Here is a 12,777-nt window from a genome sequence, read left to right as displayed (position 1 = left end):
TCTCCTGGTCCATCTGAGTGGCAACTCAACCCTTTGAAACACCAGAGGCCACGGCTCCACCCTTTGAAACCCCAGAGGTTGTGGCCATACTTTTTGAGACTGAGGCAACTCAGCTTCCTGTGTTTGTGTCTCTTCAGCTTCTGCTTCCTGGTTCCTTAGCCTCTTCCCTCGGGCCTCACACCCACATCTGCCCTGCTGAGGCAAGTGTTCCAAAGCTCTGTAGCTCCACCAATAAGTGCCTGGAGGCACCCCCACTCTGCCAGAAAACTTCAGCTAGAAGGCACTCAGCTCTCTTGCTCTATGGGTCTGCAAGCCTAGTGCCACTGATAAGTGCCCAAAGGCACCCCACTCTGCCAGGAAGCCTCCTGTGCACAGGCACTAAACTCTTTCACTCCGTGGGTCGGCTCCAGCACAGTCTGGAGCTGGTCTCCTGATTCTGCTGCTGCCGGTTCTCCGCTGCTGCTGCTGCTTGTCACCATCTGCATCATCTCCAGTGTCAAAATTTCTCTTCACTTCCTTCTGAGTCCTCTATCCATTCAGTTTCAAAACCACTTCCACATTTTAGGTATGTTTTAGAGCAGCACCCCACTCTTGGTACCAGATTCTGTCTTAGTTATCTAGTGCTGCTATAACAGAAATACCACAAGTGGATGGCTTCAACAAAGAGAAATTTATTTTCTCATGGTCTAGTAGGCTAGAAGTCCAAAGTCAGGGTGTCAGCTCCAGGGAAAGGCTTTCTCCATTGGCTCTGGAGGAAGGTCCTTGTCGTCAATCTTCCCCTGGACTAGGAGCTTCTCTGCGTAGGAACTCCCGGTCCAAAGGATGCGCTCTGCTCCCAGTGCTGCTTTCTTGGTGGTATGAGGTTCCCCACTCTCTGCTCGCTTCCCTTTCCATTTATCTCTTGTAAGATAAAAGGTGGTGCAGGCCAGACCCCAGAGAAACTCCCTTTACATTGGATCAGGGGTGTGACCTTAGTAAGGGTGCTACAATCCCACCCTAGTCCTCTTTGACATAATCTAATCTTGCCTCATTAACCACAGGCAGAGATTAGGATTTACAGCACATAGGAAATTACAATCACAAAATGGAAGACAACTACACAATACTGGGAATCACAGCCTAAGTTGACATATGTTTTTGGGGGACACAATTCAATTCATGACAAACACCATCTCACCAGTTTCTCCATGTATGACTCAGTGACATTGATTATATTCTTCAAGTTGTGCAAATATTCTCACCATCCTTCTCCCAACTGTTCTATCACCACTGACTTAAAGACTCGTTGCCCTTTAAGCTCCTCATTTAACCTTTCCAGTTGCTGTTGTCGACTTGATCTCACATAGATTATTCTTTATAAGAGCACAGTGCTCAAGGTAGACATACTTTACTTATTTTTTTTTTTTAATTTTTTAAATTGAACTTTAGATGAAGATTTACAGAACAAGCTAAACAGTACACACATTGTTGTATGACATTGGTTACAACCTCAGGACGTGTCAACACTCTCCCTTCTAAACCCTGGGTTCCCTATTACCAGGTTTCCTGTTCCCTCCTACCTTCCAGTCCCTGCCCCAAGGCTGGTGGTCCCCTTTAGTCTTGTTTTGTTCCATGCGTCTGTTCAATCTTTGGCCGAAGGGTATGCCTCAGGAGTGACCTTATTACTGAGCTGGAAGTGTGTCCAGGGGCCATACTCTAAGGGTTTCTCTCGTCTCTGTCAGGCCTAGCAAGTCTGGTCTTTCTTTTTGAGTTGGAATTTCATACTTTACTTATTAAGATAAAGTGTTTTTTTTTTTTTTTGGTTCAAAGTTACCCACATATTTTTTTACTACACGGTTGCTTTTTATCCCTTTCATCCCTTCAGAATTTCTTTCAGGAGGATCTGCTGATGGTAACTATTAGATTGGTTTTCTGACTGAAAATATACGAATTTCATCCTAATTTTTCTTTCCCTTTTTTTTCTTTTCACTATAGAAAACATTCAAACTAGAAAGAATTCTATAAGATACTCAGGTGTACCCATCACTCAATTTCAATATCTATCATCCATGATCAATTCTGTTATCTGTGCCCCATCACCCCTTGGCCCGGATTCTTTTGCAGCAAATCCCAGACATCATATTATTTTATTTTTTAAAAGAAACAACCATAACAAGGATGCCTGCTGACACCACTGCTGTTCAACACTGTACTGAAAGTTCTAGTCTGATCAATTAGGCAAGAAAATTAAAAAAAAAGCAACCAAATAGGAAAGAAATAAGCAAAAACTATCTCTATTCACAGATCCCACGATCCTCTAGATAGAAAATCCCAAAGTATCCACACACACACACACAAAAACTACTAAAGGTAATAAACTATGTATAAACAACAAAAACCAGTTGTGTTTCTGTACACTGCAAAGAACTATGTGAGAAGGGACTGAAGAAAACAATTACATTTACACTAACATATGAAAAAGTAAAATATCTAGGAATCAATTTAACCAAACAGATGAAAGATCTGTATACTGAAAATTATAAAACATTGCTGAAAGAAATTAAGAACACTTAAATAATCCTGTGTTCATGAGTTGTTAGGATAGCAATACTACCCAAAGCAATCAACAGGTTTAATGCAATCCCTATCAAATTTCTAACAGCCATTTTTACAGAAGTGAAAAAGCCAATCTTCAAATTCATATGGGATTGCAAGGGGCCCCGTCTAGCCAAAATAACCTTCAAAAAGAACAAAGTTGGAGGAGTCACACATTCTGATCTCTAAACTTACTACAAAGCTACAGTACTCAAATCCATGTGACTGTGACATAAGCATAGACATATAGACCAAAGGAATGGAATGGAGAGTCCAGAAATAAACCCTCCAAACATAAGGAAAAAATAGACAAAATCATGCAAAATCCAAGCAAAACTATGGAAAAGACAGACAAAACAATGAAAGAATTCAAAAAAATAATACAGGAATGAAGTGTCAAAATAAACAACTAGATAGCATACAAAAACAGCAATTAGAATTCCAAAAGATAAACAACAAGATTTCATACATGGACAGTGCCATAGAAGGCTTTAGAAGCAAATTTGGAACAATGGAAGACAGGATCAGCAGAACTGAAGACAAACTCTTAGATACCACTTCAGAGAAAAGAACGAAGAAAAATGAAGAAACCCTGAGAACGATGGATACAATCAAAAGCAAAAATTTGCAAGAGATTGGAGTTCCAGAACAGGGGGAGAAAATGGAAAACACAGAGAGGATTGCTGAAGATTTACGGAGAGAAAACATCCCTAATATTACGAAAGATGAAAACCTGACCATCCAAAAACTCAATGAATCCCACATAGGATAGACCCCAAAAGAAAATCACCAAGACACAGCATACTCACATTTGCTAAAGCCAAAGACAAAGAAAGAATCCTGAGAGCAGCTCAATAAAAACGAAAAGTCACATACAGAGCGGAAACAATAAGACTAAACTCTGATTACTTGGCAGAAACTATGCAAGCAAGAAGGCAATGGGACCACATACATAATACCTTGAAAGAAAAAAACTGTCAACCGAGAGTAATACATCCTGTAAAACTCTTGCTCAAATATGATGGCAAAATTAGGACATTTCCAGATAAACAGAAATTAAGGGAATACGTAAAAACCACACCAAACTTAAAAAACCAAACCAAACCCAGTGCCGTCAAGTTGATTCTGACTCATAGTGACAAACTTACAAGAATTATTAAAGGGAGTCCTTTGGTTAGAGAGGAAACCCTGGTGGCGTTGTGGTTAAGAGCTGCTGCTGCTAACCAAAAAGGTGGGCAGTTCGAATCCACCAGGCACTCCTTGGAAGCTCTGGGGCAGTTCTACTCTGTCCTATAGGGTTGCTATGAGTCGGAATCAACTCAATGGCAATGGCTTTAGTTTTTTGGGTTTTGGTTAGAGAACCATCAACATCAGACAGCAGCCTGAATCTAGGATGCAAGACTTCATCAGCTAGATACAAACCCAGGTAATGAACTCTCAAGGATAAAACAAAACTAAAAGATTTACAACAGGGACCAGAGAGGGCCATCTGTAAATGACAACAACGTCAGAACGATAAAAGAGGGGGAAAGTGGTTTAGGTATAGAACTTTCAAATGGAGAGGAAGTCAAGGTTATATCAAGTAATAAAAGGCTGGTTCAAACTTAGGATGACAGAGGTAAATTTCAAGGTAACCACAAAGAAGGTTAACAAATCCACTCATCGAAATAAAGAATAAAAACATAAACTCTCAGTAAACACAAAATATACAAAAATGAAAGAAACAGAAAAAAAAATCCACAAACAAAAAGAATTCAGCACAGGAGAGTAAGAGGAACAAAGAAAATGTCAGCACCACAATAAAAAGCACTACGAAATGACAGTAATAAACTCACACGTATGGATAATCACACTGAACGTAAATGGCTTAAATGCACTCATAAAGAGACAGAGAATGACAGAATGGATAAAAAACAGAACCTGTCAAAATATGCTGCCTACAAGAGACATGCCTTAGAAACAAAGACATAAATATATTAAAAATCAAAGGACGGAAAAAAATATATCCAGCAAACAACAATGAAAAAAGAGCAGTAGTGGCAATACTAATCTCAGATAAAACAGAATTGAAAACGAAATTCACCATAAAAGACAAAGAAAGACTTCATATAAAGATTAAAGGGACAATCCACCATGAAGACATAACCAGAATAAATATCTACATACCGAATGACAGAGCTCCAAAATACAGAAATAAACCCTGACCAATACAGTCAATTTATTTTTGACAAGGGTGCTAAGACCATTCAACGGGGAAAGAAGAATTGGGAAAAACTGGTTACCCATATGCAAAAGGATGAAGTTGGACTTACCTTACACCACATACAAAAATTAACTCAAAATGAATCAATGGCCTAAATTTAAGAGCTAAAATGATAACAGTTTAGAAGAAAACATAGGGGGAAATCTTCATGATCTTGTATTAGGCAATGATTACTTATGTACGACACCTAAAGAGCCGGCAAAAAAAGAAAAAATAGGTAAACTGAATTTCAACAAAATTGAAAACTTTTGTGCTCTAAAGGACACTATCAGTATAGTGAAAAGACAATCCACTGAATGGGAGAAAATATTTGCAAATCATATATCTGATAAAGGACTAACATCCAGAATACACAAAGAACTCCTACAACTCAACAAAAAAATTAAAAAATGGACAAAGTACTTAAAAAGGCATGTCTCCAAAGAAGATACACAAATGGCCAATAAGCACATGGAAAGATGTCATTGTTAGTCATTAACCCAAAAGCTCTTTGCTATCGAGTCGATTCCAACTCCTAGCGACCCTGTAGGACAGAAGAGAACTGCCCTACAGAAGAGAACTGCCCTATAGAGTTTCCAAGGAGCACTTGGTGGATTCTGAACTGCCGACTTTTTGGTTAGCAGCTGTAGCACTTAACCATTATGCCACCAGGGTTTCCTCATTAGTCACTAGGGAAATGCAAGTCAAAACCACAATGAAATGCCTGTTCACATCCACTAGGGTGGTTGCTGGAGTCCCCGGACAGTGCAAATGGTTAACATGCTTGACTGCTAAAAGTTCAGCGGTTTGAGTCCATCTTGAGGCGTCTCCCGCTACATGTCTGTCAGTTTTTTTTTTTTTACAACTTTACTGAGGTAAAATTTATGTATCATAAAATTTACCCCATTTCAAGCGTACAATTCAAAGATTTTTAGTAAATTTACCAAGTTGTGAAACAATCACCATAATCCAATTTTAGAACATTTTCAATACCCGGATGAGATTCCTCTTGTCCATTTAAGGTTAATCCCATTTTACACCCAGCCCCAGGCAATCATTATTTTACTTTCTTTCCCAATGGATTTGCTTTTTCCAGACAATTCATATAATTGGAATCATATAATATGTGGTCTCTTATGTCTGACATCTTTCACCTAATGTTTTTGAGTGAACCTCTCCATTTTTGCTTTTCATTTTTTTTTTTTTTCCTGGAGTGAGCACAGAGACAGTCACAGAGCTCTGGGTAGTTTGGCTCTGGTCTGGGGGATGAGGTGGGCCTCTGACCCCCAGCCTCCCCAGGCCCACAGCTTTCCAGAGGCCAGAGCTTTCATCTCTCAGAGGGGCAGTCTTACCCCTTCTGCCACCCTCTGCCCTACAGGTGGTCAAATGGTCCAAAACAAATGAAAGGTTGAAGGTTGAAGTCCACCCAGAGGTGCCTCAGAAGAAAGGCCTGACAATCTACTTCCAAAGAATCAGCCATTTAAAACCCTATGGAGTACAGTTCTACTCTGACAGACATGGGGTTACCATAAGTGGGAATTGCCTTACTGGCCTTGCAGCCCATTCCCATCCCCAGAACTCTCCATTTGGAACCACCTAGTATTTTAAAAACAGTATTTTATAACTGTCCATAGGGCACAATGAGGAACCTGTACAGAGACCAAGAGGTAGCTGTTCAAACAGAACAAGGGGATACCGTCGGGTTTAAAGTCAAAAAGGGTTGTGTCAGGATTGTACCCTTTCACCATATTTATTCAATCTGTATCCTGAGCAAATGGAAACCCTGTTGGCATAGTGGTTAAGTGCTACGGCTGCTAACCAAAAGGTCGGCAGTTCGAATCCGCCAGGTGCTCCTTGGAAACTCTATAGGGCAGTTCTACTCTGTCCTATACGGTCGCTATGAGTCAGAATCGACTCGACAGCAACGGGTATGGGTATCCTGAGCAAATAATCAGAGAAGCTGGACTATATGAAGAACGCAGCATCAGGACTGGTGGAAGACTCGATAACAACCTGAGATATGCAAATGACACAACCTTGCTTTCTGAAAGTGAAGAGGACTTGAAGCATTACTGACGAAGATCAAAGACTACAGCCTTCAGTATGGATTACACTTCAACATAAACAAAGATCCTCACAACTGGACCAATAAGCAACATCATGATAAATAGAGACAAAAATCAAAGTTGTCAAGGATTTCATTTTACTTGGATCCACAACTGACACGCGTGGAAGCAGCAGTCAAGAAATCAAATGACCCATCGCATTGGGCAAATCTGCTGCAAAAGACCTCTTTAAAGTGTTGAAAAGCAAAGATGTCACTTTGAGGACTACAGTGCATGGAACCTAAGCTATGGTATTTTCAATTGCCTCATATGCAAGTGAAATTTGGACAAAGAACAAGGAAGACCGAAGAAGAATTGATGCCTTTGAATTAATGGTGTTGGGAAAGAATACTGAATATACACTGGACTGCCAGAAGAACAAACAATTCTGTTTTGAAAGAAGTACAACCAGAATGAGTTAAAAGTAAGAATGGGTAGACTTTGTCTATGTACTATCATGGATTGAATTGTGTCCCCCAAAAGTATGTGTCAACTTTGCTAGGTCATGAGTCCCACTATCATTTGATTGTCCACCATTTTGTCATCTGATGTGATTTTCCTATGTGTTGTAAACCCCACCTCTATGATGTTAATGAGGCAGGACTCAATCTACAAGATTAGGTTGTGTCCTAAATCAATCTCTTTTGAGTCATAAAAGAGAAACAAGCAGAGAGACGGGGGAACCTCATTACCACCAAGCAAGAAGAGCCAGGAGCAGAGCGTGTCCTTTGGAACCGAGATCCCTGCACTAAAAAGCTCCTAGACCAGGGGAAGATTGATGACAAGGACCTTCCCCCAGAACTGACAGAGAGAAAAAGCGTTCCCCTGGAGCTGGTGCCATGAATTTGGACTTCTAGCCTCCTAAACCGTGAGAGAATAAATTTCTTTTTGTTAAAGCCATACACTTGTGGTATTTGTTATAGCAGCACTAGATGACAACGATGTGTCAGTGAATAAGAGGAAGACCCTCAACGAGATGGATTGACACAATGGCTCCAACAGTGGCCTCAAATGTAACGGCTGTAAGGACGGCAGGGGACCCGGCACTGTTTCGTTCTGTTGTACATAGTAAGGTCGCTATGAGTCAGAACTGACTTGACAGCACCTAACAACAAACGGTTAAGTGCTGACTACTAACCAAAAGGTTGGCGGTGGAAACCCACCCAGAGGCGCCTCAGAAGGCAGGCCTAGTGATCTACTCCCTAAAGGTCTTGAAAACCTTATGGAGTGCAGTTCTATTCCGTAACACTTGGGGTTGCCATGAGTTGAAACCAACTCAGTGGCAACTGGTTCCCTTTGGTTTTGGTATAGGACACAAACTGGTAACAGTGGCGGCAAAGTGAGTCAACAGGCTGGGATATAGAATGATGGGGGTCAAAAAGGGCTTCAGTTTTTAAATTTTTAAAAATTGGGAAATAAATGGTAAGAAAATCTTAATATTCAAGTATGTCTGCAAAACCATCATGAAGCATGAGATAAACAAGTCCCAAAGTCGTTATTTCTCCCAGCCCTCCAATCCTGACAGGCTTGTAGAGGATGGGGAGGGGAAGGTACCTTGTGGACCTCGGCTGGGCGGGCAAGGGGGAGGGGGAAGGGCAGGGGGAGCCCCTGGGAAGCAGCAAACCTGCTGGCAAAGTCTGGTCTCTTAGGAGCAACGGCCCTGCATTTTGCGCACCAGGAGGCAGCACCGCGCCGAGGCACCCGCACCGTATTCGCAGCCAAGATGTGCGTCCTAGAGCAAGTGCCTTAGTCCGCCGGGCCTTAGCGTCCTCATCTGAAAAGTGGGGGCGAGCGGAGCAGCCTGGCGGGAAAGTTGCGGGACGAATTCAGTGAGCTCACGTCTGTTCGCCTCTTGACACTGACCGCAATCAGTGGGCACTCGCGAAATACTAGCTTTCCATAAAAGTTCTGGGAGCCACGCGGCGCGGCGCGGCACGGCTGGCCTCCCAGACCCGGGACGGTCCCTTCGAGGGGTCACCTAAGCTCTCCAAAGCCCAGCCAGAGGCTCGCGGGAGCCAGGCGTGGGAGACTACAGCCTCCAGAGTGCCCTGCGGCGATGGGCGGAGTCGGAGAGCGCCTGCAGCCAATTAGGGGGTCTCGGGGCGCGGCCGGGGAGCTGCAGGTGGAGCCGCGGGCCGGTGGGCGGGCGCGGGGCCGGGTCCCCGGAACGCATCCCGGGGCTCGCGAGTTGGGCGGAGGGCGCGGAGCAAGCGGGGCAGGCATTCAGGAGGCGGCCCCGGGACTGGACAGAGCGGGGGCGGGACCGCGGCCGCCTGCGCGGTTCCGGGTCTCCTGCCGCGGCGCAGCCCAGGGTGCACTTGATCGGGTCGGTCAGAAGGGAAGGGCGGGTCTGGGGAGAACCCCAGAGCGCCGCGGCGTCCTCCACTCCTAGCCTAGCGGCCGCCCAGCCACCGCCACAGCCACAGCCCGAGCCGGCGCCACTTCGCCTCCCGGCTTGCGCGCCCCAAGCCATGGCTTTCGCCAATTTCCGTCGCATCCTGCGCCTGTCCACCTTCGAGAAGAGAAAGTCCCGCGAATATGAGCACGTCCGCCGGGACGTGGACCCCAATGAGGTGTGGGAGATCGTGGGCGAGTTGGGCGACGGCGCCTTCGGCAAGGTTTATAAGGTGAGGGCGCTGCAGGAGGGTGGGCGAGTGCCCGGGGCGCGTGGAGCGGCTCCGGAAGGGAGGGGTGCTGGCCCCAGACAGCCCCGGCCACGGCTGTGAAAGGCGCAGAGGGGCTGCCCCGGCCCTGAACTCGGGGTCCCGGGCCCTCGCCTCGGTGACCCTTGTTCTTTGGGGGATCTCACCCAGCCCGGCTGAATCCATGCGAGCTGGGTGCCCCCTCTGGGCACGGCTGCTGCCCACCGTGCTGCGTTTTGAGCACTTCCTGTGCGCCAGGCACTGCGCTCGGCTCCGCAGGGGGAGACAAAGGGGCGCCCTGCATCCGAGAAAGCCACCCGAGGCATCGGCAGTAAAAAAGAAAAGAAAAGAAAACTGCGATAGGAGACATATCTTTTTAAGAGAGACCACGCAGATGCTTTGGGTTTATCGAGGCGACGGGGCAAGCTTGGCTGCGTTGGGACTGGTGAAATTTGGGTGGAGGAGAAGGCACTCCTGAAGATGAGCCAAAGACTGGGAAGGGGGAAGGGCAAGGTGTGGCGTGTAGCATCAAAAGTTAGGGTTGGAAAGGTGGGCCGGGACTGTGTAGAGGGGAGGCCAGGGCCTCAGGGAATACTGCGGGGATCAGATTTGATTCTGTGCGTCTGAGTCACAGCGGGGTAAACTCCCAGTCTGCAGTCACCTCTCCGCTAGAGGAATACGGGCAGAGAGCTTTTGTGGAGGGGTGGGTGGGGCAGAGCTGATTAGATCTAGACACTTGCACCCAGACGTTATGAGTCTCTGTTCCTGTGATCCGTTCTGAGTTGCTAAATTGTTTTGGGGCCCAAACACCTACAGCCTGACTCCACTCTCCCCGCACCTCCCCATCTCCTTTCCCTTAGGAAAACCTTTATAGGGAGAATCCTACGTGCTTAGCTGATGTATACCTCTAGGAGGGTGCCTTCTTCCTAAACCAATCATCACCCTCCTTGGGGCTTCTGTAGCTTGTAGGCCACTCTGACCCCGAGATTGTCCTTTCAGGAAGCTGGGCTTCTCCAGGCCCCTGGTGAGGACTTAGTCTCTGACTTGCCAGTGGCCTAGAGCCCAGTTACTCAAAGTGGGGTCCCTGGACCAGGGTCATCAGCATCGTCTGGGAGCTACTTAGAAATGTAGAGACTCGGGCCCCACCCCAGACCCACTGAATTAGAATCTGCGTCTTAACAAAATTGCCAAGTGATTCCTAAGCGCTTCGACTTTGGAGAAGCTCTGCTCTAGAGGCTTAGAGAGTGGGGATAACTTTGAGAACAGTCAGCTCCATCGGGGTTCTTCTTTTGTTACAGTCTCCACTCTGAGCCAGCACTTCCTGTTATGGGGGGGAACTCCCACAGGAGCAAAGGTCCTGTGGTTACAGAGGCAGGTCTCAGTGGTACTCATACTTGTGGCATTGGAGCTGATTTTCCAGCCTTTTTTGCTGGTGGGCTTTGTGCTATTTGAAAGCAGCTAGCACACACTATATAGTCAGAATTGACTGGACAGCAGTTGACTCTACTTTGCACAGGAACCCTGGTGGCTCAGTGGTTAAGAGCTACAGCTGCTAACCGAAATGTGGGCAGTTTGAATCCACCAGCCGATCCTTGGAAATCCTTTGGCGCAGTTCTACTCTGTCCTGTAGGTTCACTATGTCTTAGAATAGACTCGATGCAATGGGTTTGGTTTTTTTTTTTAAATACCCTGCTCATGTTTTCTTTACCCTTTCCATAGCTGCACCTTTTCTCTTAGGGCCCAAACAAATGGTCCCTCTGGATACCTGCCATATGTCTTTGTCTGCCTAGGACAGAGCCTGCCCTTCCAGATGTGTTTTGACTGCCTTGAGGGCAGCCAGACTCTTGGTCAGGTCACTCCATCTTCCACTTTCTCTAGAAGACTTGGTGTTTTTAGTGTGCTTTGGCTCTCACTGATGTTTTTACCTGTGAACAATTGCTGGCAAATTGATTCCAACTCATGACGAACCCATGTGTATCAGAGATCTGTACTCCACAGGGTTTTCAGTGGCTCATTTTTCAGAAGCAGGTCACCAGGCCTTTCTTCAGAGGTGCCTCTGGGTGGACTAGAACCTGCAGCCTTTCAGTTATCAGCCGAGCACTTAACTGTTTGCACCACTAGGGACTCCATCTCCCTTCTCCAATTTATCCTGGCTTCATATGGTTCATTTTCTTTCAAACCTAAATGCAGAACTTTGCCTTCATACTTGTCAGATTTTCCTTTATCAGTTTCGATTGTCATTTCTGTCTATTTTTGCCCTGTTAAACTTCCCCTGCTACTCTGGAAGTTTCAAACAAAGGAACTCATCTGATTCTCCTCCTGGTTTTTCAAAGTAGGTGGGCCCTTTTAAATGGGAGTCTAGTTCTCAAACTAGATAATATATACTTTGGACATGTTATCAAGGGGGACCAGTCCCTAGGGAAGGACATCGTGGTTGGTAAAGAGTAGAGGGTCAGCGAAAAGGTGGAATACCCTCGATAAGATGGATTGACACAATGGCTACAACAATGGGCTGAAGCATAACTTCAATTGTGAAGATGGTGCTGGACCGGGCAGTGTCTCCATCTGTTGTACCCAGGGTCGCTATGAGTCAGAACTGACTTGATAGCACCTAACAACAGCAGTTCTCAAAGCCACCCCAGCGTCCCTCTCCCCACCTCTGAAAACACGTGGTAGGAGAGGACTCGGATTCCTGATTTGCTGGTGAGAGCCTTGTAGCTGCTTAAAGCCTCAACATTAACAGTTTCAGGTCATAGCACCCCCCCTTTCTGCCTCAGGAGAAAGAGGTGGATAAAATTGATTTTGTACAAGGTGAAGCTCCTTCTCACCCAGCCGTAATGTGATTGCAAATTGGTTACAAAAGGAAATCATTTCCATTCTGTTTCTAGATACAAAGTAAAGCTCACAAGCTACTTGGCTTCAGAATTTTTATCATTAAACAATCTTTATTCTGAAAACAAAAATTATTCTGAAGATGAGTTAGGAACTGGGGGGAGGTATTTGGTATAATATTGAGTGGAAAAAGCTGCCTTCTGCAGGGCGTGTTTGTTGTCATGGCAGCCAAGGCATGTGTGCACGGAACAGGGGCAGGGACTGTGCAGAAATCAAGGGGTTGGCTGAGCTGGCTGAGGTGATGTTTTTGGTTCTGGAAAATTGTTTTTTGGTTTTGATTTTATGTTGTCTTTAAGCTTTTTAAAAGTTTATTGTCTTGCCA

General features: G+C 45.2%; 2 protein-coding genes across 2 annotated transcripts in view; both read left to right on the top strand.

Annotated features, from left to right (window-relative positions):
* Positions 1 to 12,777, top strand: part of SH3PXD2B (SH3 and PX domains 2B) — a 406,416-nt gene that overhangs the window by 277,239 nt on the left and 116,400 nt on the right. The window lies entirely within an intron of this gene.
* STK10 (serine/threonine kinase 10) overlaps positions 9,152 to 12,777 on the top strand; it is a 168,214-nt gene continuing 164,588 nt past the window's right edge. Inside the window, exon 1 of the mRNA XM_003404657.4 lies at positions 9,152 to 9,548. Coding sequence (XP_003404705.1) covers positions 9,393 to 9,548 — 156 coding nt within the window. The 5' untranslated portion in view covers positions 9,152 to 9,392. The remainder of the gene's footprint in view (positions 9,549 to 12,777) is intronic.

This window comes from Loxodonta africana, chromosome 2 (genome assembly GCF_030014295.1).
Source record: "Loxodonta africana isolate mLoxAfr1 chromosome 2, mLoxAfr1.hap2, whole genome shotgun sequence".
Lineage (NCBI taxonomy): Eukaryota > Metazoa > Chordata > Mammalia > Proboscidea > Elephantidae > Loxodonta > Loxodonta africana.
Note: the sequence above shows the minus strand (reverse complement) of the source record. Positions and strands in the feature narration are given on the sequence as shown.